Source organism: Chlamydotis macqueenii, chromosome 5, assembly GCF_036417535.1.
Source record: "Chlamydotis macqueenii isolate bChlMac1 chromosome 5, bChlMac1.mat, whole genome shotgun sequence".
Lineage (NCBI taxonomy): Eukaryota > Metazoa > Chordata > Aves > Otidiformes > Otididae > Chlamydotis > Chlamydotis macqueenii.
Window position 1 is genome coordinate 19691360 of NC_141560.1, and position 27975 is coordinate 19719334.

General features: G+C 40.8%; 1 protein-coding gene across 3 annotated transcripts in view; it reads right to left on the bottom strand.

Annotated features, from left to right (window-relative positions):
• Positions 1-19106: 19106 nt before the first annotated feature.
• The window catches only part of TTC8 (tetratricopeptide repeat domain 8), a 42763-nt gene continuing 33894 nt past the window's right edge, over positions 19107-27975 (bottom strand). For all 3 annotated transcript variants that reach the window (XM_086748424.1, XM_086748423.1, XM_086748425.1), the window contains 5 exons: positions 26252-26391; positions 24812-24986; positions 23369-23491; positions 21483-21566; positions 19107-19806 (listed from right to left, as the gene is read on the bottom strand). In XM_086748424.1, coding sequence (XP_086604550.1) covers positions 19690-19806; positions 21483-21566; positions 23369-23491; positions 24812-24986; positions 26252-26391 — 639 coding nt within the window. In that variant the 3' untranslated portion in view covers positions 19107-19689. The remainder of the gene's footprint in view (positions 19807-21482; positions 21567-23368; positions 23492-24811; positions 24987-26251; positions 26392-27975) is intronic.

The following is a 27975-nucleotide window of genomic DNA, read 5'->3' on the forward strand; positions in this document are numbered from 1 at the left end:
ACATATTGGGCTCAATCCTTCGTCCACTAATGTTAATGAAAGTTTTGCACTGACAAAAGGCACTGCAGCATTTGTAATGTATTTTGACATCTGTGGATGAAAGGTTCTTAATAACAGCTAAGGATTAGCTATTCCTCAGTGGGAACATGAGCTAGCCTGCTGGATAAATTAATAAACACATTGTTATGTTAAGTATAGCAAAAAGCTTCTGATGCTTCATGCTTAAACTTGACATGTTGACAAAATGAAGCTGAGGATTTGGTTTATTTTATTTTATTTCATTTCATTTCATTTTATTACATTTTCGTACTGGTAATTCTTGCTTGAAAAATCTCCAAGTGCTTTCAGTTTTAAGACATCGAATCTCCAAATGGAGACAAAAATTTTAGCTTTGTTTCACAGGTAGAGAAATTGAGATAGGCAAAAGATCACTGAGACTTTAATGTTATGGGATCTGTGAACTAAAGGCTTCACCTCTGTTCATTACAAAGACACAGGAAGAGATGTGTAGTCATTCTAATCATGCAAAAATGTCAAAATGGTCTCATGAAAAGAAAGGTACCTTCCTGGTGTAAAAATGTCCGAAAGCAGATGTTCTTTGGATTTAGACATTTAAAATTTACCATGCACTTACTATAGTATATCTTATATTCTACCCGAAGTACCACCATGAGTGCTACAAGCATGGAAGAGCCCAGGTGGCTTTCTCTGCTGTGTGGGATACATGTTCCTGTCTCTGGGGGTTTCACCATTAATTTCTCAAAGCTTCTTAAGCAGTTTTTCTCATTTATCCTCTCAGGTGAGTTTGCCGTTGGACACACTGTGCGGCATTGCCAGCGAATGCTGAAGCCAGTGCTTGCACTTCAGCCCTAATGCTGCAGGTCTGCTAAGTGCCACTGTTGTGAAGCCAAAGACATGTCTTTCTCTCTTCTTTCGTCTAGATCCCTGAACTTATTTTAAGCATTTGTACAGTGGTCCTTACTGTGGTTCTGGAGAATCATTTAAATACTAGACTTTATCTCAAAACTGAAACATCTAAAAATGATATCTAGTAATAACACAAACTTGAAATCTGTTTTTAAGCATGAGACTACGTGGTACATAAGTGATTGGTGTTTGCTACTAAATTCTGGACAGCCTAGTATGGAGTATTTATAACATATTACAAAATATATAATGAAAGTGGTTCTGTTTTCCAGGTGCAGCCTACATCCTTCCTGCGAAGGAAGCCCATAGAAATTACCAACCCTGCAATTAATTATCACCAGCCAATTTCCAGTGCTTCTGACTTAGTCTGGTATTGTATTTTCTGCACCTCCAGCAACTCCACAATTACTCTTCTGGACTTGGACAACGTAAAGATTAAAAGATCATTTTCCGGTGGATGATAGTTTCCTTCAGAGCTGAAGAGGGGTGTGGTGGTTTTTTTTTCTAAATTTTTCTTCAAATTTAGTTATTTAAGAGTTTAAATAGCTTGCCTTCTGTTTCTGTAGCCCTGATCTGCAAAGACTGCTTTGATACCTATGCAATAAAATGTCAGGTTTTTTAATGGCTTTTTTTTGTAATGACCTTATACAGATTGGATGTCCTACCTTTCAGATACTTCACTGGCAGCTTCTACTAAGACAAAAACAAGTGATGCAACATCAAGTCACAGAAGGATGTAAATAAGAAAACAAATAGGCAAGCAAAAAAAAAAAATCAAGGAAATCTTGTAATATTTCCTGCCCTCCTGTTTTCTGTTCTGAAACACTCTGTTCTGTTTCTGTTACCTGAAATTTGTTACTGTTTTCCTGTGGGAATAAGATTGGGCATGATTGTGCTGTCTATCTGTATGTCTCTCAGTACGCCTTCCAATTTCAGTGACATTTGGCAGAGAAGTAATGGTCTGAAGGAGATGATGTTCTCACAGTTCTCATGAGCACAGGTGGTTCTGTGTAGGACACCAACTCTAAGTTTGTTGACTGGGAAGGAGCCGGAGTGGGACTCTCACGCACTGTTACACAGCAGAGCATTCAAGTGATAAAGTCTTTTTTTATATGCCAATCATAGATAAAACTCAAGAATTTATACCTCCTTCTATACAAAAACAGTCACCTCAGAAAAAAATATATTTGGGAAATGAGGTCTGCCCAGTCCTGATGCTCAGGGTTCTGCTTGTTCCCTGCCTTTTTGAAATGTTTTTATCCACTTAGATGACTCATGGGGACAAGGACTGCCTCTTAATAGACGTCCGTACCTAGCACAGTGAGTACCAGCCTCAGCTGAGTCAAGGGCTCTTCCATGACAAACACAATTATGCACTGATGGAGCCTGCTTGCTATGCCACAATAATAGTCAGATCAATCAGGTCGATCAGTAATCTTCCTTTTCTTCTCTTAGATACAGATAGTGGAGATTCTGCCTTCCATTACTCCTCTGGTATTAGTACGAAGCCTTATTTATTACCACAATAATGAAATGAAATGAAAAAGCAGAAGTGACACTGAAGCTCATTGCAACATAGTGGAGACGTGGATTCTTCTTTAAGTCTTTCATACCAGAGACTTAATGCACAAAGAAAGGGTGAAGTGTCATGGGCTGGCACTTCCAGCTTGTACCGCATTCAGTTGGAGGTAAGGGAGTATAAAAAACAAGGGTGGAAGAAAACTGGGCATTTCTCTGTTCTCTTTTTACAGGAGAGGGGTGTACATTCCCAAATGCACCTTGTCTTCATCCCACCATCACGATCATTGGTGTCAAAAGCTTTTGTTGTCAAGTTTTTATGTGCAAAGAGAGTGGCTGGCTGCTGGAGCAGCATCAGCAGCTGCTGGCACAGGCAGCACAGCTGGGGATGCTTCCTGGAGGTCACAGCCTTTGGGTTGCTGCAGATAGCTTGGGCCCAGCTGCTGAGTTTCTTCTTTGCTTTTAAATAGGTTGTCTGTTTGGTGTGGGGTGTTTCTCCCTGGACACAAATACAGCAGAGAGCAGTGCTTCCCTCCTCGTGGCACAGCAGCTAGTGTGCTGCTTGCTTCCCTGCATCACACTCTCTTTCTTCCTTTCCAAAATAATTCCAGGCAGAAAGCTATTACTTAAGCAATATTGCTGGTAGGATGATATCTGTGCTGCTGACCTTTTCCCAGTCCTGGGAGACTAAATAGGCCTTTTGTCTTCTGCTCAGCCCTTCCAAACACAACATCTGCCTGTGCAAGACCAGTCTCTTGTCACCCCAACCCACAATGCTCCGCTGCCAGTATTACCTCCCTTTCTCTCCATTTCCCTCCTCCACGTCTGCCCCTCTCTCTCTGGCTCCTTTCCCCACTCCAGCCCTGGCCAGTCTCCCCACAGGCCACACTTCAGCTCTCCCCTTCCCAGCGCAGCTCCTGCTCAGTCCCTTTTCCACCCGGGCTGGCGCTCAGCCTGCCGGCTGCAGTGACCTTTCAAGCGCATGTAGTGCTGTGTGTTCCATGAAAACGTGCTCCACTCCACATGTCGGCACAGCCACAGCTTCTCATAAACTTTTGACCCTTGCTTAGCCCTCTGCCATCCCTGGCAGAAACAATGGCAGGGTTATGCGCCTGGGTTTAGTTACCAGGGGCTGGAGACTGCCAGGGAACACAGTGTTGCAGCTCTGATTACACGTACATGGGAGAAAAATACCCTTAAGGCGGCAGCTGCCATTTTGTTCTTGTTTGCATTTGTTTTCTAGGCTGTTTTTCCTCTTCCTCGATGTGTGTTTTCTTTTTGTTTTCCTGTTGTTTGTCTTTAGGTTGCTGCTCAGGAGCCAGATGTGAAAGGCTACATCCCTTGCAGTAATACAGCGTAGTGCTCCCTGAGCTGCCTAAGAAGTCCCTGTTATGGATGAAGGCAAGGAAAAGCATAGATAAAGAGAGGGGTGGCTGCAATCCTTTTGGGAGAGTGGGGAAGAGGCAGAAGCAGCAAGCCCATGTGTCTATACTGGAGACTTAATGAAAGAAACGACACCTTTCCTGATTCAAGGCAGCAGAAGAAAATCACACCCCAGTCAAAAGCTGCACAGGATACTGTCCATTGCTTTTTTCCTACTAGTAAATAAACAAAAGTGACTTTCCAGTGAACTCCAGTGTGACCTTCAGTGCTCTAATCAGTGTTTTGCTTTTCTTATTTTCAGCACATCATTCTCCCACTGCAATTATGCTCTAAACAATTTATAAACTTCAAAGCCTTGTTTAGAAAATATTTTCAAAAATATTATCCTTTCACACAATTTATTTGTAATACAACAGTTTTCTTTTCAGATCCAGTCTTAACTTTCCTTCTCAATTCCAGCTCTTAACTGTATGTTCCACCATTTCTTCCACCCCTTTGCAAGGTCCGTATTATTTAAGTGAAAAATAGTTAAAGAATGGATAGTGTGCTCTAAAAGATGTTGCACTGGGCGTAGTCATACTGAAGAAGGGCTGGTTAAATGTGAAACAGGCAATAGCATAATTCTTCCAAGGGAAATCAGCTAGTGAAGATATGTCTAGATGCATAAGATAATTGGTAATCTGCAGGACTTCACTGAGAGCATTCAGAAGCTGGATTTCACAGGATGGTTCTTTAGAAGAAAACAAACCCCTCAAGTATGAGAGGTCCCTGCTGTGTAGAAATGTCTCATGTCTTTGGCATGGGCTCTGCTCCTTTGTCCCCAGTCTCTGCTGTCTGTGCGACTGACCTCACGCACGCTGTGGTGAGGTCTCCGTCACTGTGGGAGATCACGTGCCTGATTTGCCTCCTCCCCAGTCGGACCAGCTGCCAGGGTGGGCAACATCTTGGAGTGGGAGACAAGCTGTGGCATTGCCTGGCAGGCAGCCTGGCTTGGAGGGCCCTGGTGTCCATACGAGCTAATGTTAGGATCTGGAAAAGTTTGAGCAGAGGACAAATGAGCATTCAACAAATAAGGGGGCAGCCTGCTCTCTAACAATGTATTTTGCTGGTTGCTTATACCACAGTGCTCGGTCACATAGTGTCTGTTAACCAGAGCTCGCCGATCCACTGGCCACATGTCCTAAGAGCTGTGAGAGCCCAGGAAGGGCCTATGGTTCATGTGGCACATGAGTGTATATATGCACATTATATATGTATCTATAGTGTGTGTGTATATGTGAGTACTGTATATGTTATGGTCACCTATAATTTTTTTTCCAGTTCTTTGAGACTGGTAGCCTGTGCACACTCAGGTGGCTTCTTTATCACCCCTCAACCATTACTTTCCATATCTATACCTCTCTCATTTAGGAAATAAAAAATGGAAAGTTATTTCTGTAGTTGTTTTAATTTGTTCTGAGTTTAATTGTGAGTGATTTGTTTGAACTGCTCCTCACACCACCTTGCGCAAACTCCTGAAGTTTTACTGTACCCCTTTATCCTCCAATCCCTGTTCTTTCTCTATGTTTAACCAGTGCATTCACGGGGAGGCTGAACCCCAGATCAGGTGCCTTTCTTCATGCAAGTCCTTGATGTAGACAAAATTGATAGCGAGTCAGAGCTTGTGGTTTCTTCTTCTCCAGCATATACCCTTTTCCCTTAAAATCTATTGCTTCTTAGCTGTTGTAAATGCTGCCAGGCAAAAGCCATGGAGAGATGAACAGGCCCCTTGCACATTGCCTCCCTCCCATTACCCTCACAGTCACCCAGCACCCCCGGGGCTGCACCAGGCTGCAGAGCTGGGGCAAGTTTGCCACCCCGTTCAGGTGGTGCCGAGGGCTGATGCCTTGATACCCCTCTTTTTATCTCTACCTACAGCATTGCAGAGGAAGAAGAGCTGGCCTCATTGCTCCACAGAAATAGAAGTGAAAAGGCCCAGCGGCTCTTCAGGTTGTCTAAGTTGCCTCTGTCTGGGTGGCCTGGGTGGAGAAGAGGTAACAGCAACAAGCATGCTGAGACATTCCTTCCAGGAATGCCCTAAGAGAGTGCATCTTCATGAGGAAGGCTAAAGCCAAGGACACACATGCTTCTCCTTACCTGGATTTTAAGCCTGGGTGGCCACCAGCCTCTCTTACTCTTGTGCCAGGCACAGCAAGCCCACAAGCCCAGTGGTGTCTTGGTTTTCCCCTGGGGCTGGACCAAGCTCAGATTTCATTTGAAACCAGATCCACAGGATGTTTCTTGCTGTTACAGAAAAGACAGAAAGCTCCAGAGTATCTAGGATAACACAGATCCACTTTATATCTACAGTTGCTTGATTTTGGAGGTGAGGCTGACTCAGGGCTTTCGGTGCTTGACTTGGCAAAGTCCACCAGCTTTTACCAGCTGGGCTGGGCCTCGCACCTCAGCCTCTGAGTATTTGCCTGCTTCACTCCAGACGTGTATCCCTGCAATGCAGATTATAGGAAGGACACAGGGTTATTTGTTTCTTTTCTACCTGGAAAAACATTTTCGTTTTGTATAGTTCAATGTCATCTAAATAAACAGTTACTGTCTGTTTGTGTCATTTTGAAACACAAGTTGATTCCACAGGCAGCGCAGCACACAGCGTTCAGTGTTTAAATTGTCTATTTAGCTCCATCCAGACACCATGGCCTTGAAATGAACGTGTTACACCACTGCATAAACTCGCTGCGGAGAAATAAGGCTCATTCTAGTTGCTGGATTTAACAGATTATGTTTACAAAGTAACTGTTTGTTTCTTTTCATTTCTTGTCATATCTTATTCCATTTAAACTTGATATCCTATTTTTTAACAGAACAGGTGCCACAACTTTAATGACTGAGGCATAGTATCACATTATCCTAAAAAAAAAAAAGAAAAATCAACACAAAAGTTTGCAGCTTATTGTCAACTTTCATGAGAGAACTTGCAGACAGAGGAGGAAAGTGCAGTCAGGTTCAGGAACTTGATGAGGAATACAGAGAAATGTTAAATAAATTATTACTTATGCATTATTAAAAATAACAGTCACACTTCTGTAGCTCCTCTCACATAATGAACTCAAAGCCATTTATAATTTATTTCACAACTCCATGTAGGTGAAGGAACAATGTCATGTTGTTTTTATGAGCAAAGAGCTGAGACGTTGAGAAGTGACATGTTTAAAGTCATGCAGACCCCCACGGAATAGCACCAGGGAGTTTTTCCCAAAGGGCACTCCACCATGTAAGTAAGGTGGGCAGGCATCCCAGTTGGTTTTCCAGGTTTTAAGCTCCTGGAGCTGGGACTGTCTGTCTGCCGGATTTGGCTGGAGTCCAATGGGGGTCTTCAGATTTGCCCGCTGTGGCACTGACCCAGCATCCCCAATTCCAGTGGATGCAGGCTGTTCAACTCATCATCTCAAAACCTGAAGGTGCCAAAAAGACATCTCACACTGCAACGCTATGACACGGTGGTGAGGGCTGCTGTCACTGTTTTTGAAGCCTTAAAAATTGTAATGCTGCACAAAACAGGAAAAAAAAAGGCCACAATGCACAAATGCTGATTGAACTCACAGGTGGGGGAGCTGCAACTGCTGAGACTGGAAGTGGTGGTGCCATGTGCTGATGGGAGGCAGCAGGGCAGTGCTTGTCCGATCTGCTGACACGCAGTGAGGAAAGCATTCATCTGCTGCTGAACCCAATGAGAAAATTAAAATCCTACTCCAGATGATTTTCTAACATGGTATATTCCAAAAAAAAGCTATGACATTTACTGGCACACTGACAAAATCATGAACGTTACACATCACACAACTGAGTACTTTATCAGAGCTGAAGTCAGCTGTGCAGCCCAGATTACTTCCGCCTGTGTAGGCCACATTGCAGAGTGCTGTGGGAAGCAGTATTTTGGGAAATGGCATGGTTAGAGAATCTGAGCCCCACGAACCCAGGAGAGCCTGACTTGCTCTCCTTTCCCCTGCGGTGCTTGGGTTTGCGAATGGCAGATATTTCTTTTTCCCAGCTTTCAATCTTAATTTTCTTTCTTATTGACAATTGAGTCAAATTGCACTGTACATGCAGAATACTATGATGGCATTCCTTATCAGGCAACGGCAATCTTTCTATGAAACAACACATCTAAATATTTCCTTACATTATCATCCTTGCCTGGATGAGGGTATGCTGCAGTCAGTACCTTCTGCACCTGCTCACTGCCTCACACAGGTCCTGGAGGCAGAAAATGCTATTTTTGGTTCTGTACTTTAAAATGTGTATCCTTTTTCCCTCCTCCTAAAATTGTGTTTATTATCTAGTCAAGTTGCAAAGAGGCAATGAATTTCTGCATTTAAAACACTTCCCCAGAAAGCAGTGGGCTTTCTTGATAAAGAGACAGGTAGGAAGAACATGTTCCATTTCAAATCTCTGAAAATAAATATCCTGGCAAGTTATTGTTGCTTCCTTCTCATTTTGCTTTTATTTAAGCTGTTCCAGAGGCTTGTTGTGCCTGTATCAGGCGAGATGCATGGAAGTTGTCTCCAGTGCTGGGCTGTGAAGGGCCCAGGGAGTGTCAGGGAAAAGAACGATCATGATGAATGCCCACCTTCTCCCAGGGCCAGCGGGCTTCCCCCAGTACGTGAGATCTAGACGGTGAAAACAGGTGATTTGCTATTCAGATAGCGGTAGAAAGGCTGTCAGGACTCCAGTTGCTGATGGACGAACTCTGGTTCTCTCAAGGGTTTGTGTATTTTGTGACAGTGAGTTTTAGCTATGCTTAGTGGACTATGTCCTTCCTTCAAAACACCATCCTTCTCAAAGGAAACATTTTGTTAGCTCTTGTCCTGCAGCCTTCTATTGACTTACAAGTTAAATATGCTACAAAAACTGCCCATAAAATGGATTATGTGAAGATTTAATGAATATTATGATATTCTTAATAATCTGGTGAATAGATGACTCTTACCTCTGTGTGTATGTGGAAGAGCATGAAGAGGGGAAATCTGTGACGAGTAATGGCCATATGAATAATTTATTTGACATAAAACTATTTTGTATCTTGACAAAAATCTTTTATCCCTACGAAAGCAGAAGTTTCTGAGGCAGTGCAGTTTGCCTCTAAGGCAAGATGCTTTTTTTTCTTATCTTCATTTCTCATCTTCTTGCAACATTCTTATTTACTCTATCAGATTTCATCATTAATAATCACTTGTCAGGAGCTTTCTGACTCTACCAGCAATTATTTTGCCATTACAAATTTCCACAGTGAATGAAAGACTATATATTCCATATTTTGTAATAAAGATATGGCAAGAAAACATTTATGTCTTTGTGAATAAACAGAATGGATGTAAGATTTGAACAACAGAATGATGTACGGGTTTGAGTATTTTATTGCATTTTTGCCAAGTGAAAAATGACAGTAGGATTAGAAAGGAAATATTTGCTGAAAATAAGAAAAGGTTACCTCAACTTTTTTATAGTTACAAGATGATATTCAAAAGAGGTATTTTCATACCCATCAGGGAGCCATCCAGGGTTTATGCAGATTTGACATTTTCTTCTTTCTTCTCTATTTGTATCTGGAGCCCAGGGTGAATGGCCTCCTTTTTGTTTGCTCTCTCTAAATATCTTTGTCTGGGCAGCTGTTGATTCAGGCCCTGTGAATAAATAAAATGAAGGGGACCTCCTGCATGATTTAAGAAGAAAAGCTATTTTCTGAATCCCGACTTGCCATTTGTGATGTTAGCATTATCTTAGACAAACAAATGGCCTCTTCTCCCTCCTCGTGAACATATTAGCTTTTCACTTGCAAAAGCCGCAGCGAGTGAACTTTCCTGATGTTAATGGGAGGTGACGGTGGGCGAGGGAAGATGCTGCCTTTGTCCAAGAGGAGGAGAAGCGCTGTGAGCCCAGCGCGCCCGCAGCGCTCCAGCTTCCTGCACAGCTTTTGTTCTCCCAGTGCTTGTGAGTGTTGCTGAGAGAAATCAAAGACAAAATCCTTCAAGAGTTCAGCCCTGTCACCCCCCTGCACACTGCCTCTCACCATGCTCAGGGGGGGAATATTCACACAAAAACTCCAGTGCTTACCAGGTGCAAGCATTGAAAAAGGGGGTCAGTAGACAGAAAAAGCATTACATTATAATAATAATAGCAGCAACAATCCCATTAGTCTTATTTTACAGATATGGAAATGGAGGAACGCAAAAGCACAATGTGCTGGAGCTGGGAGCACCAGCTGGGACTGGGATGTGGGTGCTCTCCTTTCCAGGTCTCTCTTCTAACGACTAGACCAAACTGCGTGATCCCAACATGCAGTTGCTGCCCAATAGGCTTTATTAAGCCTGACTATAACTTGTCAGGAGAGCCTCACACAGCTCTTTGAGGTTCAGGTGTCCTCACTGACCCTCCATCGGATTTGCACGGCCTCTTGAGGAGCACCAGTCAGTTTGGATGAACACTGCTCAACTAGCAGTTCAGCGGCTGTGTTTGTATGATCTAGTTCACCTAAGCCCTTTTTTACACTCCCATCAACATGTTTGAAGGCTACCACACTAACTACACCCTGTACCAAGGTTTTAGCTCCTGTTCCTTTCGGACAGTCCAAGCCTGGGGAGGAAGGAGGGAAAAAGGACAAAATTGTAGAGACAACATGCCACGCTGCTCTGTGATGATAGGAAATTTTGGGTACTGAAAGACGCCAGTTATTTTAAGGTTGAAGGTGCTAAGAGTATCAGAAAAAAGTGCTGAGCATCTTCAGCATCTGTTGCTCTCAGCGGGAGCAGAGACACTCAAGACACTCAACTGCTCTCAGCTGACACTAAGCACTCACCAGGATCAGACTGATAATGAGCTCAGACAAATCCGTGCTCCTTGGACTGGCACAATGTAAGGAGACCGGAGAGCTGTCAAACAGTAAATGGAGTGGACACTGTGGCTTCACCAGCCATGGAAGGAGCCTGGGAAACCCTAAGTTTTTATTTAAATTGTACTTACAAATATGCTCTGTGAAAAACACTGCCTCATGGTTGTAGAATCTGCAGGACACGTTGAAGCTCCAGTCTCCAGGGCTCATGCAGCTTATGGTGGCTCCCTGGCCAGGTGGCTGCTCCATCAGTCCTCCCTCTCTGCCCCACGCTCAGGGATGGCCAGCGCAGAAGTGCTGCTGATGGAGAAGGGGCTGACTGCAGCATCCAGACGGAGCGTGTGTGCGGCAGGAGAGCAAATAGGTAAATCAAGAATCTTCACAATGACAATTTGTTTTCAGTAATCTCTTCAGGACTTCCTATTCCCCTTTGCTTTTTGCCAGCTAAGAGAGATGCGCAGGTGATGGGAAGGTGAGGGTGGGTGCTGATTTTTAGGTAGATCTGGAAGGTCTCTTGTGTTTACTGTGTGCTCATTAATGCTTTTGAGGGGCACACTTCTGGCAGATCAAAGTATTTAACCACTATTTAGCACATATTCTTCAATATTTCAAGTCAGAAATAAATTTTCGGGTTCTCTTTCTGATCCAGGAGATATTTGGTGTTGGTTATCAGCTGACTTCTGTTCAGATCTGCCTGCTATTTTACATTTCTCCGGCATTATCCAGGAGTTTAGTTAACACAGTTTCTTCTTACCTGCCTTGTGCTGCCCCTATGCTGAGAACATGGCCCATGCGTAACCACCCAAAGCACGCTCCATCCCTTTCACGCTCCATCCCTTTCACGCTCCATCTCTTTCATGCTCCATCTCTTTCATGCTCCATCCTGTTCCCTCTTGCCAGAGAGACTTCATTGCCACATGGCCTCCAGCAAGTGTCATTGCTTCAGCAGGAGCCCAAAGTACCTGTCTGTGTGTCTCCAACTTCCCTTAACCAAAGGAGTATTTGGTAGAATACAGCAATGATTCATGGGGATGACACCTAACATGGTTACTAAGACAGTGTCTGTCAACTTGGCAGTCCTAAGTCCTTTTTTCAGTACAATCCTTTCCTTCCTTTGTTGTCTCAGTGCTTTCTGATACTGTTTACGATCTTTGTCCCACAGCATCTCTGCAGCATGATGCCATGTTGAGATCCCTCCTCCTCAGCATCACTTCCTCCATGGTTCTTAGCCACCTGCTGGTGTGATGCACTCCCTGGCTGTCGACTGGCTTGTGTTTGTCTGCTGTCATGCACAGCTACATAAGCAAAGTTCTTACTACTGATACAGACCTTTTGCCTTATCTGGATGCCTCTGGGCTAGGTTCAGCACAGCAGGGCCCACGATGGTGGTGGGAGATCATGTACAGGATACCCCTGAGCAACATAAGCTCCCCCGAAGGATAAAGATACACAACCCTGTGCTGGTCCAGGGTCCTCCCGTGCCATCCGAAGCTGGTGGGCTGGCCACCAACAGGTCCAGCTTTCTGTTTGTTGACACGTACCTACTTTAGCGCTGTAAATGGACAGCGAACAGGATCTGCAGAGGAGATGGGTCTGGAAGGTGTCCAAATGGCATGTCTCATGCTTAGCAGGGGCAATTTGACAGGGCTGCTGTGAACGTCTCAGGGAAGATTATTCTGAGCAATTTCTATTGTCACCATACATTTTCGAAATTGCAGAGATTTAACATGTTTGGGAGTTTCTAGTGTGCTAGAGCAGGAGGCAGTGGAGATCGGTAAAAGTAAATACTGCTCATGTCTACTGTTGTGATCTTCTCCCAAACCTCCAGAACATGGGAAAAGGACATCAGATTAAATACAGGTTATCAGGCTGGAAAAGGATGAAAGTCCTGTTCGTCAGCATGATCAATAAATGAAATTTAATTTGCTTTCCAAATGTGTGCACAGGACAAACCCGAAGCATCCAGCTGATAAGCCCAACCACAACAGACCGTTCTGCGTTTCTCTTCAAGCAAATGGCAAATCTGAGCCATTTCCAGAGTTACTGGTGGCTGTGCAGCAAAGCTGGCCTGACATGGTGACAGCTTGAGCGGATGGAGCCAAAGCTTGTCTGAGGGATGCACTTTGGGAAAAGCCGGGCTTACACAATCAGCAGCTGGAGGACGAGACGAATGATTTTGGGGTCATACAGACCAAAGTGCCTGGAAATAGCACATGAAGTCACGGAGAGTGCAAGTGCAGTGTGGCAGGATGAACACATCCTGAGAGAAAAGATGAAACTAGGTCATAAAAACTGAGAAAAGAGGAGAAACCACACTTACTGTTCGTTAGTAATTCCTAGGTTCCTTGGTAGCTCAGATCAAGTGTCTGATCCAGAGATGGATTTCACAGTGATCAGTATGATTTGTTTTCAGCTCACTTTTGAGAAAAAAAAAAAAAACGTAAATTTTGCAAGTCTTATTCCAGAAACTAAAGGTATTTCTTACATCAGCTGTCACGTGCCAGCCCGCTCCAGCCATACAGCCGGGCTGTGACTCCCAAGAAAGGGTTACAGCTCCCGTTCCTTGTCTTACTGGAGGCATTGTGCCAGCCAAGGGAAGTGGCAAGCAGCCTCCTGGCTTTTGGGAGGTATGCAAAGCCCTAGGGCACCCAAGTCTTCTCAACAACTTTATTTTAAAGGTAAGACAAGCCTTAAAACAATGTCCTGGGCTGTCTGTTGAGGTTTTTATCCAGTCTATCTTTAGCTGCTTAAAGCTCTATCAAAACCTGACTGGAGATGCTATATTCATAGTTAAGCTTATCCATGTAAGAGAACAGCTCTGACTGTGGCTGGGAGCACCACAGGGTCGTTGGTTTCTTCTTGCTCAGTGAGATGGACTCAGCCTGAGAGTGCTCTTATTTCTCAGCACCTATGAGGGGCTATCACATCTACTGTTTTTCTGCTGTAAGTAGTTTCATCACCTAAGTAGAGATTAAAACATTTGTACAAAACCCTGAAATCAGGATTGATGAAAAATGTTGTTCTACTACAGGTATAATCAACTGATGGGAAGCACACCACTGACTACCTGCTGTGGATATGTGTGGGAAAAAAGAGCACAAAAGAAGCACTCCTCTTTCTTGTATCTAGCTCCTTTACTGTTAGAATCATTGAATGGTTAGGGTTGGAAGGGAACTTCAAAGGTCATCCAGTCCAACCCCCCTGCAAGGAGCAGGGACAACTCCACCCAGCTCAGGTTGCTCAGAGCCCAGTCCAACCCAGCCTTGAACGTTTCCAGGGATGGGGCATCCACCATCTCTCTGGGCAACCTGTTCCAGTGTTCCACCACTGTTAGTGTAAAAATTTTTTTCTTTGTGTCCAGTCTGAATCTACCTCCCTCTATTTTAAAACCTTACCCCTTGTCCTATTGAAACAAAATGAAAAATTGGGAATCTATGAAAATTGTTATACTCAGTTATCACTCATGTCTGGTGATATGAACTCCTGAAGGGGCAGAAAAATGTTGTGACCATGCCCAGCATTGACTTTCAAACATGCATGGTCACAAAGACAGGGATGGCCCTGCTCTCTGGGGTGTGGCAGCAGGACGTTCCCCTGCACTCTCTGGACCTGTAAAGACCAGCAGATTTATGGTAAACCACAAACTATTCAGGGCCTGTTAAACTACCTGCTGTGCCCTTTTAAACCTGAGCTAAAGCGGGACTTAGAGAGGGAGAAGGAGAATTTTTTTTATGGCATATACATCTCAGAGTCCCATGTGACAAGAGCATTTATTTTTCCTCAGGATGCTTGAACAGACTTGTACAGGTAAAGTTTGTCTGTTTGCATGTGGTTATAAATGTCATTGTGCTGCAACAGAATTTAATCTTGGAAAAGTCAGCTATGTTGCTAGGTGAAAATCTCCAAGAGACCCAGGGGTCCCTCTTAGTATAACATGAGAATATTGTTTCAAATCCAAGTAAAACACTTTGCAGGTTTTCTCTTTTTCTTCCTCATTCAAGAGATTTGTGCCTGAATTACCTTGTTTGCCCAGAAATGACAGGTATTTAGCCAGAAAGGAATTTTCTTACAATGTATGTCACTTTACATGGTGTCATTGGCTTATGTTGCAGCACAGTAGGGTCCACCAAGATAACATGATACGAAGTTACAGGTGATGATGTGACCTGAGCCATCGGCTACTCCAAGAAACAACTCTCCCTCCCCTTCAAAATCAAATATCTGTCATTGCTCAGGCTTTGTTTTAAGATTTTAAAAGTTTTGATCTAACAGAAAGGCATCTGTTCTGGTGGTGGGCTTTTTTTTTTTGTTTTTAAAGGCATTGGAGCATCTGAAGCTTCAGCTGAATTAGAACCACTTTCCGAGATTGCTGAGTTTGTCTGACTTTAAAGATGATGCTGTATTCAGGTAGACAGTATGAGACTTGTCACATAATGCTAAGAGTCTAAAAGTTTCTGAGCTTTGCTTGTAATTGCTTAAAAATGAATCTATTTGATAAATATACACATATCCACTAATAAAAATAAAGATAATAAAGATTATCATAGGTGTGGCCACAAAATATAAATCACCTCAGTCATTTATAAGTAGCCACATTATTTTTATTTACCATTAATTTTCTATATTTGGCAAATATACATATACCCCTGAAAAACAGGATCTCCTGTTTCACCCACATTTCCCAGTGATCAGTTAGACCAGGGTCTAAGGAACTCTTGGAGAGTTATTTCCTTCACTGTCTACAGTTGCTGCCTGATTTGAAGACACAGGCTATTTGTGGGTGTCTTGCACATATGTAGTAATGATATCCCCACGTTATACTGCAGAGATTTTTGGTATATGACCTTGGCATGGCTTGTGGTCCTCCGCTCATCAGCCTGCCTTTCCCAGAATTTCAAATCTTGCATTCATCCAAGTAGCTACATCCAAGTTGCTTCATCCATCTTCTAAGGCACAAAGAGAAACTTAGTTTTGTTTTTATTTCTAGAGAAAGGGGCATTCTGCATCCTACATCTGCCATCTGCTCCCTTGTTCCCAGCAATGGCTGGGCTACCAGTAAAATCCTACTCTGTGGCCTGCAGAGCTTGGCGGTGCAAAATGACAATCTGTGTACACACAGGCATCTGCCGGGAGCTGGCAGTTTGCAGCAATCCTAGACCTTAAATAAATTCCAACAAGCAGAGAAAATTGTGCAAGCTGCCTCTTGTCCCAGCCCTCTGATGACAGCTCGTGCTTTCTTTGAGTCTGATTCTATGGTGGTTTTCTGCTCCACCTTTTATATTGCTGCATGCCGTATCAAATGGTTCTTATCTGGAAACATGCTACAATGGCCATTCTGAGGCTTCTCTGGAGCAGGTGAGGAGCAGGGTAGGATCTCACAAAGCCTTTTACTCAGTTTATTCAGTTTCCTGGTAGACAGCTGCTTGTCCCCTGCACTTACCTTGCACTGATTTTTGATGGACATTTCAGACTGCCCAGTTCTGTCCTTGCTGAAGGGGCATAGCTGATACCTGCCAGTCAGTTTTCACACCAGCGGCTTCTTGCTATTTGCAGTAAAACGGCATGTCCTAGCTTAGCCAAGTGGCTTAGTGCAAAGGGTTTTTCAAAGCTCTCTGTCTCCTGCTCTTTCTGGTAGGGAAACTGCATATTTGATCCAAAATAACCATCACAGATACCAGCGCCAGCTCTGGTGACAGAGGAAAAATAGGTACGGCTTAAAGGAGGCAAAATGACCACAGCCCTTCTCAGCTGCGGCAGATCTCGTGGTGGCTCAGCTGCTGGGGTACAATGAGTACCCACCAGTTGCAGGGCAGGTGAAGTGGGGCATGTGAGTGAGCTTTAAATCATCCATCAGAAAGCAGACAAACATGGTAGTGAGAATGAATAAATACAAAATCTTTCACAGAAGATGCTGTAGCTTTTTTTGTACCCAAACTTCCTGCTGCTCTGGCAGGTCGTCACTAGTCAAGCACAAACTGGGTTCATTAAAAAGAGCTCCTGGCTTAAAATGTTTGGCCCATGTCATATCAGAGATCACACTGAATGACCCAAAAAATCTCTCCCTCTAGCCTACAAAGACAGGAAGCAATCAAAGAAAAAAATCCACCGCTACCTACAACAACAGCAAAATGGGGTCATTGTCCAAAGTCTTACAGTGACCTGATGTCCTGCCCAACGACCTCTGAGGATGCTTTTTGCAGGCAAAATGATCCACAACCCTTAATGTGAATTCTGATTAATTTCAGCCACAGTGTTGTGGCTGGGGCTGTGGCTATAACACCTTGCAAAACAATCAAAATCTGTAATAGCCTAACCCTTCATTATCAACTTTTAAACAGATTAATCCACAGAAAGACCCTAGCAAGAGGGCTGCTCAAAAGACTGACTAGAACTGGTAATAGCAGCCATCAACTGTACAGACCTTTCCTGCAGGGACAAGATCTCCCAGCAATCTGCTTTGAGCCTCCTTCCAGGCAGCATTGCTGTGGACACCATCTCCCCTGTAGATCAAAAAATTGTTTGTGTGGTTTTTAAATTGTATTTTATTTTCTACTCCCAAGGAGCTTTATAAATGCTGGCTGGACGTAGCTGGAGCTGTGCTACAGGTTAGAGGAAAAATGATTTCTACGTTACAGAAATGCTGCTTGCAATATTAAGGTCACACCATCCTAACACGATGCTGGTGTAGAGATGAGTACAGACTCTGATGCATTGTGTTGTGCTGTGTCGTCCTCAATTAACTGAAGGCGCTTTGCCCCAGGGCCTGCCCATTCATCTGTTCCTGAGCTCTCACCGCATTAACATACAACAAAATCGAAAGATTCTTCCACGACAAACAGCCTGCTCATTCATCTGTTGTTTCACTGTGGTGCTGTTCTCATTACCACATTTGATTTAATTTGTACGTGTACTAGTCTTGAAAAAAATACTGTTGAACCCTTGTGAAAGGTTGGCAAGCAAATAGCTGCTGCCTGTTGAGGCAATCGAAATACACCATGTAAGATAGATTTGGAATGTCTTGCAGATGTCGCACAATAGGGAGCTGTTCCTTATTTAGAACTTTGTGTGTGGGGTGGGGTTTTTCTTAATAATCAATTTGCACAAGCATCTCGTGTAAAGGATTCCTTACCATACATGAGCCTTTTCCCTTTCAGACCCCACACATCCCCCAGTATTAAAAGAATATGTTCTAAGGAGCACTGTTCGCTAGAAAGAGGAGTTATTCAGATCATTAACTTGAGCAGCGATCACAGTAAGTGGGATCTTACAAGCACCCATGAGGAACTATCAAGATGCCACACTGCATTAAAAACTGAAGTTGTATTACTAGTTTCTGTTCCAGTTCATGTAGAAATCTTATTTACAATTTTAAAAATACATTGTTAATAATATGACATTAAAAAATTCTCAACAGTTATGTTTAAACTGCTAAGACAATTTTTTTTTTTCTTTTCTGATAGTTTCCTAAGTTTAGCACTGTCAACTGGGAAGACATAAGTACAGCAGATCAAAGGATGGAGCTTCCCTATAAATTCTTCCTCTTTAGCAGAAAGGAAAATCTTATTTAGATAATGAAAAATACTAAGACTCTCTCTTAATTAATTTGTGACAAACTTCTGACAATATAAGGATCAATGGGAAAAAATAAAATTTCCATTAAAGATGCTGCACCTATTTGGCCTATAATGCTTCTGCATTTCACAAGATGATGTGACACCAGTTAACGACAGTGTTTCTAACGGTCGCCTACAGACTGCTCTGTGGGGGAGCCTGTGGGTACACTTCTCCAAGCTTCCGCATCTGCCTTCACCAGCTACAACACTCAGACAAAGATGAGGGCAGGGAAATAACAAACAGTAAAAACGAAGACATTATATTCATAAGCATGTTTAGGGTTGCTAAATCAAGATAATCCCTTAATGTATCAGAGAAACATGAAAAGATTTTAAAGCCCCATTTCAGGATGTGCCATTTCAGAATCCCACATTTCTTAAAGGTCTTTTAAAAAGGTCAAGTTGGAAAATGATGCAAAGTTATCCCTTTTAGTTAGAACACAAAGATACATGACAGAAAGTATTTGCTTGTTGCTACTAGCAGTATTCTTGTAGTTAAGACGATCCAAGCATTGATTTAGCAACAGTGCTTATGTGGTAGCACAGGGAACCACCCAGTCAATGCCTTGTTCTCAGTTATTAGTACTTAACTCTGCAAGCTTCTAGATGTCCTTTCCCCTCACTGAGATAAAGAATAAACTCCTTCCTGGGTAGAGCGGAACACACATATTTATGCTATTTTGTACCAGTTCTGTGGAGTCTTTCAAAATACGTTAAGATCGCCAACTCTAGTTTTCATGGCAGTAAGGATGTAATTTTAACTTACATAAACAAACGAGACAAACCATACAAACTGGAATTTATTTAATTCATACAGTACAACAAGGAATATAAGAACTTCTTCTTTACATATGTATTTTAAATTCTTTTTAGGTATTTCAGGTTTAAAACTTAACATTCAGTAAGAAAGTATACTATCAAAAGCCAAGTTTGAAGACCAGTGAGGAAGTACTCTTACTCTGTGTTCCTTGATAGATTGTCACACAGGAACATTTAAAAATACTTTTTTTCCTGCAGAAAAGTCAGAAAAAAATCCATAAAAAGGTTCATTAATATTAAATGGAGACTTACTTGCTTATATACCAGAAAACTATTTCAAAGTTGTCATACTGGCAGTATCCTGCCGTTCCTGTAATCTCTGATGTATGTAGCTGCAACGTGGGTTCTAGCTGCATTTTAATAAGTGATATGTTTTAAGACCGCAGAAACTAATATGGACTCTTAAACCTTTCCTGCTACTCAAAGTAACACAGGCTTTGCCACAGGAACACATTAAGTACACTTCATCTACTTTGAGCTAGTATTTCCAAAAAGATGTATGGTCCATTCACTCTGGCTAACTTTATATAATTTAAAAAATGCTCATCAGAGCATAGCAAAGTGCTGTTTTAACTGTTTGATGAGCTGTTGCGTATCAACATGGCCTGGAAACGCTTCTTCTGACTTTCGAGCAGCTGTGTAACTCCTCTGAAGATCTCCAGTCTGTAAGAAAGACACAAAAGTAATTTTGTAAATCCAAGAACTGCAGTATCATGTATTCTGTGCATCAGTACATTTCTGATGCTCACAAATGTTTAAGCATAGCTGGTCCAGAGAGTGAATAAACAAAAGAGTCAGTATGGAGGCTTTTGAACTCAGGGTTATGTCCCCCTTACATCAAGGGATGAGAAGAAAAAGACAGAAATGTGATTTTAATGAGAGGGATGCTTCAAGACAGTAACTTTATATCCCATTCCACCTGACTTCTTGGAGAATGGAAGGTACAGGTACACCATGCCCAGAGCTTGAAGTGAGGAGGAATAAAATGGAAGATTTATTTTTAAAGTCCATAGAAGTGCTGTTGTATACACAGGCAAAACACAACCAGTTAGACCTCGGTAAAAGCTGCAACTCCATGTGATTTCCTGCTTGGTCACAGAGAGGCACAACAGCGTTGGAGAGCTGATCTTGCTCCTCTGCCACTTTTAGAAGTATGTTTCCACATTGTTCCCTACTTAGGGAACTTTATTTTTTCCTAAATAACCATCATTTTTTGGGAGGAGGAGGAAGTGTACATAAGAAGAGCATCTCATAAAGTGGGTTCAGCAAAAAAGAACGCAAATGTCTGGGAATACATCTAGTAAAAGTGATAGCTCCTGGGTGGAAAGGAAGAAGCTATGGGAAGTGTCAGTAGGAGGCCTCTGTTGCCCATGCATCAGTCACCACAGAACTTCAGTGCAGCAAGAATTCTCTGAAGGGAAAGAAACCAGGGTCCTGGCCAGAGAAGTCATGTTTTGTAAAGCATGGCCTTACGCTGATTGTAAGGACTGCATTACCACACTGCATCAACAGCTAGCTGATCTGGCCACCTGTCTTCTCCCACAACCTATGCAGGTTCTTTGTGCAAAAGCTAAGTAACAAGATATTTGCAGACTAGGATTTACTCCTTAATCAGTAAGTACAGAATGCAGTTATTGAAACCATCTGATGTTTCACAATGGAGAGGATACGCTTACAAATTAACGGGTTGTTCTCTCCTTGACGCATGTACTTCAGTATCTGTAGGAGCTGGGCTGCCCACACAACACACTTATAACAGAATCTTGAAGGTGTAGGCACAAGCAAAGGAGCAATTTTTTCTTCCGAAAAAATTTAAGGACTTGTACAAGTTTCTCCTTATTAACAGGAATATTGGACACACTGTTAATTCGGTGTCTGAGACACTCTGTATGAAAGAAATTATTAACACAGAAAATTCAAAGGTTGTAAAGCTGAAGAACAGACTTTCCTTTTGAGATCAGTAAGACCATGGGATGAATAAATTATATTATTTCTATAATTATTGATAAATCATATAATACTATTTCACTTCACATTTTGAAAAAGCCAATGACTGTAAAGACTGTAGATGAAATTGTTAATGGATTATTAAGCTTCTGGGCATTTTGAAAATTACAAAGTTACTTTATAGCTAGTTGGCCCCACTTATTCTCAAAAGCAAACATTTGAATGACTACTTCTACACACAAAGCTTCTGGGTATTAAAATGCAAATGTAACTTCAGTTTTCCTTGAGTTTATGCACTCCATATTCTTTTGTCTTGCCTATTTGGAATTCTCAGTAATAACTGCCCCACCAAGGCTCAATTTTTAGATTACAAGAACAGGATAGTGCATTACCTTCTCTGAGAGTATTGCAAAATTGAAATGGGGCTCATACATATGAGGTGCTAAAGATGAAGCAGTCTGCAGAAAAACTCTTGCCTATGTAGAGAAAAAAAAAATAGTGAAATCTATTAGGGAGGGTAAGAAGAATTTAATGCAGTTTTCATCACTCTTAAAAGAAATCACATTCCATGTTTTCTTTACTAGCCCTTTACTAAGCAAGCCATCTTCAATTATGTATGAGTTACACCAATAGTACATTTAGACATAATACTGTTTAATAGCATTGAAATTAATAAGATTCTTGGTTGAGTCAGAAAAAATGTGTTGGGACTTACTCCATTAAGCAATTCAGTTCTAAACACTGAACAGAATATTTTAATTTTTTTAAATGTATTTAAAGCCCCACCCCATTGTATTATCTGTTGTCTCTGACATCATTGTCTCAAGCATCCCTGAAAACCTAAATTTTATCATAAAAATGACAGTTTTCATACTCAAAAATTTTAATAAAATTAGCTCTTTTTTCCTGACTAGCAAAGTCATAGCATTAAAAACTAATGAAAAATTAACTATCAGAATGTTCATTTTCATGCTGTAAATCCAATACAAAATACAGGTCAACTTGTGAATGCTCTTACTAATAAACTGAGAACTGGGGGAAAAAACCTGATCATCTAAAAACAAAATTATCCATAAACTGTTTGGGAAGGCAGAGTTAAGAACTTAGCAAAACTCCCTAAATCTAACAACTCTGCAACAGTACTTATGAAAGACCATTGTGAAATAAAACAAAATCCAAGATAAGCAAAATATCTTCACTTTTTTTATTCTTCTGTGTATAATTTTATTGCCATGATGATACTGATTTTTAATTATACATGTGATACAAGAAGAAAATAGAAAATTTTAAGCTCAAAACTAAAATAGACAGGAAAGAATTGACTATAATGGAAAGGCTCTGCAGTGCTAATTATTAGCAATCACAACCTCCACAACTGAACATAAGTTCCACCTGGGAATTAAATGTCTGTAAATTTACTGACTATAAAACTGAAACTAAACCCAAAGTTTATTTGTTACTGGAAACATCCAGTGCTAGGTTCATTTCAGTGTTTACATGGTAATAGCTGAGTTATTTAAATAAAGTTAACTTTGAGAATTTGCTTCTAAAAATGTATTTACAACTCTTTATATCGTATTGTAGCTCTCCAATGCATATACAGATCCATCCAAACAGGCTTGCTCCCATAAGGATTAAAACAAGCCCACAGCAGTTCAAACTGTCCAGCAAAGACATTAATTTTCCCTGCATTTGTATAAAAATGAATGCATTTAATCCACTATGCATGTCAGTTGTACATCTAAGCGCAATAGAACTTAGTATACTCACATTCCGTAAGACAAACCACCAAGCTTACTGATGCAAAAGTATTTATCAAGAACCTGCTACTTTGGGACAAAATTCTAAAGCAATCTCCATGTTGAAAAAAAATCTTCTAAGACATTATTTGATTGCTGTCTTCTGCCACCCAACAAAAGTATATTATCTACATTTATAAACTGAATATATAGTCAAAGTTGTAATTTAAGTGATGATTACCAAGTGATGGGTTTTGTTTTGTGTATCAATTTAGAAAAAAGATCTCCACAACTGTAAACTACTGTAAACCTTGTTTGTCTTTGATGAACCGTTTGGATATGCCTAAGAATAAGCAGTTTAACGGGAGACAGCAGGACAAGGTAGAGGTTACACTGAAACGTGCATGAAGTTATCTGTGTTTTCTGCCTGTAATAGTAAGTTAGATGTTCATATCCTTCCACCTCAGCGAAATGACACGTTTCTTAAGTACAAAAGGGACAACGGAAGCATTCTGCTTGGGCTGAGATTCAACACCAACCTGTTCAATGTGACCTTTTCGCATTTCCAGCACAGCCAAGTTGTTGTAAGCTTCCGCGTAGTCGTTATTGTTGACTAATGTTAACTTGAAACACTGGTAGGCCAGATTCAGGTCTCCTATCCCCTAAAAATAAGATTGCACTTTAATTTGTGAAAAGACTGGAAACAACATTCACCTGTTTTGTTGTCTGGAGTATTTTTTCACCCATATGTACTACCATGGAATACAAATTACAATAAAAACATGCTGATCGAAACCATATGTGTGTTCTTCCCAGACCCTTTCACTTGCTTCTTATTCTTCCTCCAGATAGAATCATTTGTCTCCAGCACAAACTTCCATGCTCCAATTGATATTAACTTCATCCAATCTAACTTTCAGCTGACTAAAGTGTCATCTAAAGACTACGCTATCTGCTACCATGTATAGTAGGGTAAGAAAAACAGATATGTTCCCAGAGGAGAAGTCATCTTGCTTCTCTGTCTCTACATAGATAAAAAAAAGATCACATATAAGCCTAGTTTTCAGAAAATAAAAAATTAAGGGAGAACAATTTCTTTATACTGAGCAGTTGACTACTCTTTAATGCTGTAGTGTTACGACTGACACTCATACAGCATCAAGTTAAACATTAAAAGTTACAAATGCTGAAAAATATAGGGTCATCAGTTCAAATGTCAGTGTTTTAGGCAGTATAAATTAATGTGTTTATCCTAATTGCAGTACGATCAAGAAGAACAGTTGAGTTTCTCTCTGACTTAAATCACAATCAGCATTATGAAGGCAACACAGAAAGCTGTCAAAAACTTTGTTCAGTAACCTTATTCTGTGCATGCAGCTAAACAGAAATCTAACACAAGTTACGGAAGAACATCTGCAAAAATAGGCAATAAATGGAAAGTAGTGTAGAAATTTAACAAACTTTATCACACAATTACACAGTATTTCTATAGCTGCCTGTAAGACAGAGAAACATGCCTTCTCAACTATGAGATACATAGTGCTTTAGTGTCTGCTACACGCTGCTGAATACGTATTCTTGTGATAACAGAATCGGTCTAATGCTCCATGTAACACAAATAATAGCTGAGAAAAATATCTTGAATTCAATTTTTTTGTCAGATTAGCTTGTATTACAGCAACCACCTTCAAGGGCTGGTACGTGTTGCAGTATTTTTAGAAAGAAGGGAAGGTTAAAGATGGTGGGAAGGGGGCATCTTTTAGCAGAAGTAAGCCATGTTCTGTGAAGATGTACAGAACTTTTTTCTTTCGCCTCTTTCTCTCTACTGAAGTGCAAATAAACCTTTAATCTGTACTGTACTTTATCCTGCACACGACTGGGTTTCATATTTCTAAGTAGGGCAATGATTCCTTCCTAGTTATTCTTTTTCCAGTTTTTGTAAAATGATATTTAGTCAGAAAGGTTGTTAATATTTTTCATACCACAGCCACGTGTCCCAGGTTGTACCAAACATCTGCTGTCTCCTCCTCATTTTCAGCCAAAAACAGTGCACGTTCAAAGGAAGATAATGTCATATCATATTGCTGGGCATAGAAGCAACAGAGGCCCAAATTGTTAAAAAGTTGGCAGTTATAAACACCCATCTGCAGGAGCCGTCTAGATTGAAAGAAAATATTTGTTTAACTGATTTTTTTAGATTAATTTCAAATGAGAGTTAGAGTTCTATTCTAAATGACAAAGTTTCCTCCTCCTTTCACCCTATTCTGAGAGGGTGTTACAGTCTTAACACTTGATAAAGATTTCATGAAGGGCAGTGCAGGGCATTTTTGATTAGTAGAATCAAAGCTGTGCAAAACAGCCTTCCTGTAAATTAGATAACTTCTGTCTTTTTGACTGAGCCACATGATCTGACTTTACTGTAAGACAGAGCTGTATGCAGTCTTTCCCTATTTAATTCCAAACCCTCAACCTCAATCAAGCTCTAATTTGTTGCAGATACCTTTTATAACTCTTCAGACTCCAATTCTTTGCTTGATTCCTGTCCTTCAGCACTGCTCTGATCAGTACTAGTACATCTAGTCTGTGAATCGACATTAAACTTACATCTGAAGCGTAACTCAGATTTGATTCAAACTGATGTTGTTTCATGTGTCTTTTAGAATCTTTTCTAAAAATTCTGTTTATTAATATTTATAGGAAAAACAGATACACTAAGAGGGCTAGGGAAAAAGATGGCTACTGTCTGCAGCAAGACTGTTGAGTTTCTGAACCTAAAGCATAAAAGAGCTCAGGTCCAACAGAAATGAGATGGTAGTGCTTATATTGACTTAATCTGATTTTAGACTTAAGAACACAAGTCAGGCTCCTTTTCACTCCAACTATACTGAAATAAAAAGAAAGCAGCATTGTTTAACTCTATGTTTTTATTGCTTTCAGTAAAACATAGGGGAGCCCCAGCTCACATTCAAGTAAGGGATTTTGCGGTCACAACTGCTCATGACTTCAGGTGGAGTTTTCCAAAGACTACTCTTTTTCAAAGGGCTAAATAAGAAGCCCATGTGCCTTCTGAATTCAACTAAAGTTGAGAGTAAGGTCCAGTGTTCTCAAACTGCCTCATGCTGTGAAAGATCATGTCTTGTTTATTAATCAAATAATAACTGTTTTGATAATCTTTGTTGATACTTCTACATATTCCGCATGTAACGATGACAAGTTTTTAAGAGACAGATGTAATGATCACTGGCCAAGAAGATACCTAACTTGGTATCCTGATTCTATAGTGATCTTTATCCAAATGCTCAACCATCCTCCTAGGCCAATCTCCTAATGTTCTTTATTTGCTATCAGCATTACAAAAATCAACCCTTTATATTACCCTCCCACACATTCAGTTCCCCCTCGCTCCCCAAAAGTGTAGATACCTATAAAACCGCAGAGCTATCTCGGGCTGGTCTGAGTAAAAATGGTTACTGCCAATGCACGCAATGGCTTCCACGTGAGTATTGTCTTGTTTTAAGACGTCTTTATAGTACTCCGCAGCTGAGGAGATGTTGTTCATTTCCTGTACAATTGGAAAAAAAATCAGATTAAATCTACTTTTTACCACCAATTTTTATCATAAAACTTATTAAAATGTCAATCTACTGAGTGGTTTATCTATGCCCTGTATAGTACTTAGCTGAGATTAATTACGTATGCTCTTACAGTTCTTTGATCGTACAATGTAACATCACCGACTGACATCTTCACAAGCGACACAGAGATCCACGAGAAGAATGCATATTAATTTACGAGTGCTAGTTGTACCTGTCATTAACTCTATGCCATAGCTACAAAAACATACATATTTTTCAAATTTTTTAGAAAAAAGACATTGGTCAGGAGCTTAGCATGCACAATAGGCATTTGCTACTTGTTACATAATGCCTTGTGACACACAGTACTGTGCAGTTAGTTTCCCAGGATGGTAACATACAACAGACTTATTTCCCCAGTCAATGTCTCAATTATTTTCAATGCTTTGTAAGTCAACTCGTGAATTGCTCTGAACATAAATAAGAATATAATTGCACATGAAGAATTACTACGTGCCTTTGAAAACAGGAATCATGGATTTATTACCAAAACTTGTACTAGCTAGGATATGCCAGTTCAGAGAACTACACTGTATAAAAATATATGGTTGGGTGTATGCTACTTTGAAAATGAATTAGGATGAACTCATTGCTGAAACAACATCACACTGTTTCTGAGGAGTGCAAGTCACTGGAGTACTCTTCCTCATATCAGAAGAAAATAAATTAAAAGATAAAAACACACTTCTGTGTTTTGAGAGGAATAATTTCTACTTGTGTGCTGTAGATACACTGTACTCCCAACATGACTAAAGAATAAGCTTTTATTTAACCTCAGTAGCATCTTTAGCTATGAAAAAATGTATTTCCTGTGATTAAAGGAAACGGTACTAAAGCAGTCCCTTTAACAGTAACGTTTCTTTTAAAAAACAAAAATGGTCTACAACTCTTCCTACTGTCAAAAGGTAGTGACAGAGAAGAAAAGCTCTGATTAAGGTGCCTACTGCATATATTCCACTTGTGAGTCTATGTAATGAGAACAGCCCTGTGCTGCAGTACAAATCTTTGCTAATGAAGCCATAATCCTACACTCAGGTGTCAGTGCAAAACTAGATCTTGTCAACTATATGCTGCTCTTTAATAATTCCTTAAAGCATTATGCAATGTTATGTATGGTTCTGCAAAATAATATCCGTATTAAAAACTGTTTAACAATTCAGAGAGAAAAGGCTCCAAAAATTATGCAGCCGTTTTCTTCCTTGCTGAAGGACAAAAAGGATTTAATATGAAAATGGATTAATGCTTAGGGGTTAGATGAGAATGATGAGAACAGGAAAGAACGCCAAGTACAAATGTACACAAAAAATAAATAAATTCATGACTTTGTTTAAAACATTCGTTCTGAAATAGCATCATTACCATCTTTCAGTGGAAAACAATATTAAGTCCACTGTTTGACATGAAAATAATACATGGTTGCTAAGCCAAAATTAAACTACTTTAAAACTAATTCTACTTAAAATAACATCTACTTCCTAAACTAAGAAACATTCACATTCCAACTGTTCTCA